The sequence below is a fragment of the Zalophus californianus genome, chromosome 6 (assembly GCF_009762305.2).
Source record: "Zalophus californianus isolate mZalCal1 chromosome 6, mZalCal1.pri.v2, whole genome shotgun sequence".
Lineage (NCBI taxonomy): Eukaryota > Metazoa > Chordata > Mammalia > Carnivora > Otariidae > Zalophus > Zalophus californianus.
The window spans coordinates 105,175,599-105,180,082 of record NC_045600.1 but is presented as its reverse complement, the minus strand read 5'-3'; the positions used below and the strand labels follow the sequence as shown (position 1 = coordinate 105,180,082).

The following is a 4,484-nucleotide window of genomic DNA, read 5'->3' as shown; positions in this document are numbered from 1 at the left end:
TGTGGGTTATGAGAACAGATGAGCTGATGAATTTCAAATTGCAAATCTCAGGGTTGAGCACTAGGCAGGGGGAGTGAGCAAGGAAGAAAGTGCTCTGAACTGTTAAGAAAAATTATCGAGGGGCACCTGGGTGGCTCAGTCGTTAAGCGTCTGCCTTCGGCTCGGGTCGTGATCCCAGGGTCCTGGGATCAAGCCCCACATCAGGCTCCCTGCTTGGGGGGAGCCTGCTTCTCCCTCTCCCACTCCCCCTGCTTGTGTTCCCTCTCTCGCCGTGTCTCTCTCTGTCAAATAAATAAATAAAATCTTAAAAAAAAAAGAAAAAAACTATCCATAACTTGGGCATAGGCAGAAGGACTGCGTGTCTTTTCAATGTCGTTGTGGGGCAAGGTTGAACAGCTAAGAGTTATTTCATTCTCTCGGGAAAAATTAAATATCTATTTTACAATTTACTATTGACTTGTGTCCTGACTTTGTGAAGCTACATGCTCACTTGTAGTTGTGTGTATAAATAGGTATGTGCCTGGATGTGAAGATGCAAAGGTTTCTAGTCCAGTACAGAACCACAAAAGTTATGGTTTTATTGTCCTGTAAATTAACCAGCTTAAACTTATTCCAGGAGGTCTTTTCCAACTAAAGACACAAGTCTCTGTCTCTCAAATGTTCCTCTGAACCAGCTTTCCATTCTTCTGGTTCCTTTGTTAACGAATTAAATAAACCTTTGACATGTGATAACAATTATACTTTGACGGAATCAAAAAGTGAGGGACTCTGTTGTGCTTTGGCATGGGGACGGTGGCTTTGGGCACATCAGTTGGCCTCTGGGCCTCACGTATCTCACATGTCTGCCATGGAGAGAAGGTACCGAACTATCAGGACTGAGGTAGGGCTGGAGCGGGAAGACGGATGTGAAAGTACTTTGCACATTATTCACAGGATGCCAAAGTCAGGATTTATTGCTGTGATTTAGGCTACTCCAGGGCTAGCAGATGCTGGGTTTCTGAGGGCAGCAGTCTGCAGGGCTTGGGACATAGGTCAGGGCAAAAGGCAGCTAGGGGCAGCCCTGACACTAGGTTCCATGCTGAGGCTGCATTCTATAATTCTGATGAGGCTAGGATTTCCCACGGGCCTCAGGTCTTGGAGGATGGAAACCATCTGGGACACTCAGGGCATGGAGAAGCTGAAGGACTAGGGTAGGCACATGACCAGAAATCAGGATGGAGTATTCTAAAGGAGGGACAAGAGTCCTCCTCTTACACCAGGTCCCTAAGTAGGACAGCCTCTACGGCCTGGCTTGTTTCAGGACCTCATCATTTGATTCTGTAGGTGGGGAAGTGCCCAGGTCAGTTGATAGCAAAGCAGGATCTCTGCCCTTGCTATCTACACATGTGCACAGTTTCACACATATGCTAAACGATGTCAGTCAGGGGCCCAATGAGCAATGCAGACGGCCAAGGTCGGGAACAGCCAACCCCTGCACAGAGGAGGTGGGTACAGAGCCAACAGAGGGGCGGGGGAAGAGGAAAGGCATTCCAGGCCTAGAGAATGGCGGCAGCAGAGGCTTGGAGGAGAGAATTAACCTGCAGAATGAGGAGGAGGAGGCAGTTAGACCTGGCCAGGATTGGGCTCCTGCCTCGAGTGACCTAAAGTCATGGAAGTTAATAATCCACCACCCACAGGGTGACGGCCAAAAAGGGAGTGGGCAAGGGCTTGCAACTTTCTTCCCTACCGGTCCGCATCCTGTGAGGGGGTGTGGGGAGCCCTTTCTCTCTTACAGGTGTCATTCCAGATTCAGCTCAGTTATTGTCTCTACAAGCCATGCCAGCCTCCCCACCCCGCCAAATGCCTCCATCCCGAGCTGTTCTGCCTTAAAGCTTGGGCTCGCAGAGCCTCTTCCCATCTGTTCCAGCTTTCCCGCATCTCCTCTTCTGAGCTCCGTCTCCACCGTCTGAACCTCCCCTGCAGCAGCTAATTACCCTGCCTGTCTTCTTCATACCCCTCGTATATTATCTATCCTCCTTCCTGGAGTTATGTATTTTTTCCTCTCCCTATTTTCCTTTTGCTCTGATTTCCTCGATACTGTTTTATTCCATTGTGAGTTTTTTGTTTTGCATGTTGCCTTTAGCCCTCAGGGGATCAAGACAAGTGCGTGTAAACCTTTAATTGTCTTGGGCTAGACTCTAGGCTTTCTGGACTCCTCTAGCAACTACAACTACATTAGGCCTAGCACTCTACTGGGCACACAGTAGGTGCCTAATTCTTGCCAACTGACTGGCAGTTGGATTAACATCACTTAACTCCCTCCTAGCCATGCTCAATTATTGGCCCATTCACACCCAAGCCTGGATTATCGAAATCCTACCCCCGACACATTCCACTGGCATTGTGACCCACCATCTCTCAGCAGAGCCCAAGTAATTTGAGGGTTCAGACCCCAGCCTCGTTATTACTCTCTGAATTTCTTGGACTGATCACCACAAGGCCCAAGACCTGCATGTCCCAACCCGGGAGACAGAAGTTCCATGCAGCTCCGAAGGCCAGCCTTGCAGACCCAGCCACGGCTCAGCGAAGACTCCGGGATAGACCCTCCTAAAGGCCAGCCCAGGATCACAGTTCTGGTGTCGTTGAGGCCACAGGCCCTGGGGCGCCAGGAGGCAGCCTAAGGAGGAAGGTCTGCAAGGAGCCGGGCCGTGGGAAGCCGGCCTTCTCCCTGAGCAGCCTCCAGGTGCCACCCTCGATGGCATAGAGCAGCGTAAACATGCGGTTGACCGTATAGACCGTGTCGCCGCGCACCACCGCCGTGAAGAGCGCTCCCTTGCTGTTGACAAACTGGCCAGGCAGTGCCGTCCACTGGCCCGTGGCCAGGTTGAGGCAGTCGATGGCGCAGTGCAGGAAGTCGTCTTTAGGTCCGTTGCGCACCACGTAGAGACTGTCGCGGTGGGCCACCATGCAGTGGCCGTAGCTCTGCGGACGCCGCAGCTCGGCCACCGGCAGCCACGTGTCCGCCAGCACAGCGTACTCCACCACAGCCGTGGTGTCTGCCGGCCGCCATAGACACACGAAGAGACGGCCACGCGCCTGGGCGCAGGGCACGCCCGCGGCCGGCTGCGGCAGGTCAGCCACGAAGCTCCAGCAGCCCGCGGCCGGGTCGTAGCGCTCCACAGAGCTCATGGGCGTCCTCTGGAACTCGCCGCCGATGGCATACAGGCAGCCATCGAAGCCGGCCAGAGCCGTGTCATAGCGCGGCTGGTGCGGGCTGGGGAATTCGCGCCACGTGCCGCCGTCCGGGTCGTAGCAGAAGCCCAGCTCCACCACCTCCTTGCTGGCGCCCCGCACGCCGCCCACGATGTACAGCTTGTTGCCCAGAGTGGCCACGCCCGCCAGCAGCGTGCTGGCCTCCAGGGGCAGCGCGGCCAGCGTGCGCCACGCGTCCTCCTCCTCGTCCAGGTAGCACACCGTGCGCGACGCGTCCTCCAGAAAGCCGGGCGCCGGCGTGTGCGTGCTCACGGCCACGTAGCTGCTGGGCCGCAGCGCCGCCACGTAGGCGCGGGCCTCGGGCAGCGCCAACTCGGCCGCCAGCCCGCGCCCGCCGTCGCGGATGAAGAGCGCGGCGGTGCGGAACACGTCGTGTAGGCCGAAGACCGCGGCCGCGTCGCACAGCCTCGCGCAGTTGTCCGACGTGAGGCTGTGCTCCAAGAAGCGCGCCAGCGCGGGCGCCTGCAGGAAGGCGGCGCACTCCACGGCCTGCAGCAGCTCTTCGTCGGCCGCCAGCGCCGGCCGCTCGCCGCGCAGCACCTGCAGCGTGGTGTGGAAGCCGCCAGCGCTCAGCGCGCCCAGGCGCACCTCGGCCGCGCGCGTCTCTCTCATGCCGGAGCGGAAGAGACCGCGGAAGAAGCCGCAGTGCTCCACTAGCAGGGCCCGGTCCGCCTGGAAGAGCTGGCCGCCCACCCACACCTGCACCGGGGGGACCTCTGGGGCCCGTGGCATGGCGAGCCGGAAGGGCGGGGGCCGCCGCCGGGGGCCTGGATTCAGCGGCCGCAGACTCTGGGGCTCCCCTGGAAGGGAAAAAACTTCCAGGGGGATATAAATATCTTCCTGGCTAAAGATAGTGCGGCTCATGTGACGTGGTGGCCGGCAGGCTGGATGGCTGTGAGCCCGCGGGCATCAGGAGACCTGCAGGGTCACTGACTTTCCGATGGGAAATAGTAACAATAGTGACTACATACATATTGAGTACCTACCGCATGCGGGGCACTGTGAGGGCTGCTTACAAAGGTTCCACCATTTAACCTGCACTAAAGCGGCTGTATGTTCTTGTACAAGTACCCTAACTCTGACCTTGTTTCCTCAGAATGTGACCAATAATAACACCTCTCTCATGGTATTGGGACAATAGCCATAAAGTGTTTGAATTGAGTCTTAGAGAAATTGCATGACTTGTGCAAGGTCATTCAGCTGGGAAGAAGCAAGGACAGGATTCATACCTA

At 56.3% G+C, this 4,484-nt stretch overlaps 1 protein-coding gene across 1 annotated transcript; it reads right to left on the bottom strand.

Annotated features, from left to right (window-relative positions):
• Positions 1-965: 965 nt before the first annotated feature.
• KBTBD13 (kelch repeat and BTB domain containing 13) lies at positions 966-3,984 on the bottom strand. The gene has a single exon (XM_027571642.2). It carries the CDS (start codon positions 3,982-3,984, stop codon positions 2,605-2,607), a length of 1,380 nt encoding a protein of 459 aa, XP_027427443.2. The 3' UTR covers positions 966-2,604.
• Between the last annotated feature and the right edge of the window lie 500 nt (positions 3,985-4,484).

What these genes read in the sequence shown, in the direction of transcription:
- KBTBD13 (XM_027571642.2), bottom strand. Translation starts at nt 3,984, where the DNA reads ATGCCACGGGCCCCAGAGGTCCCCCCGGTGCAGGTGTGGGTGGGCGGC.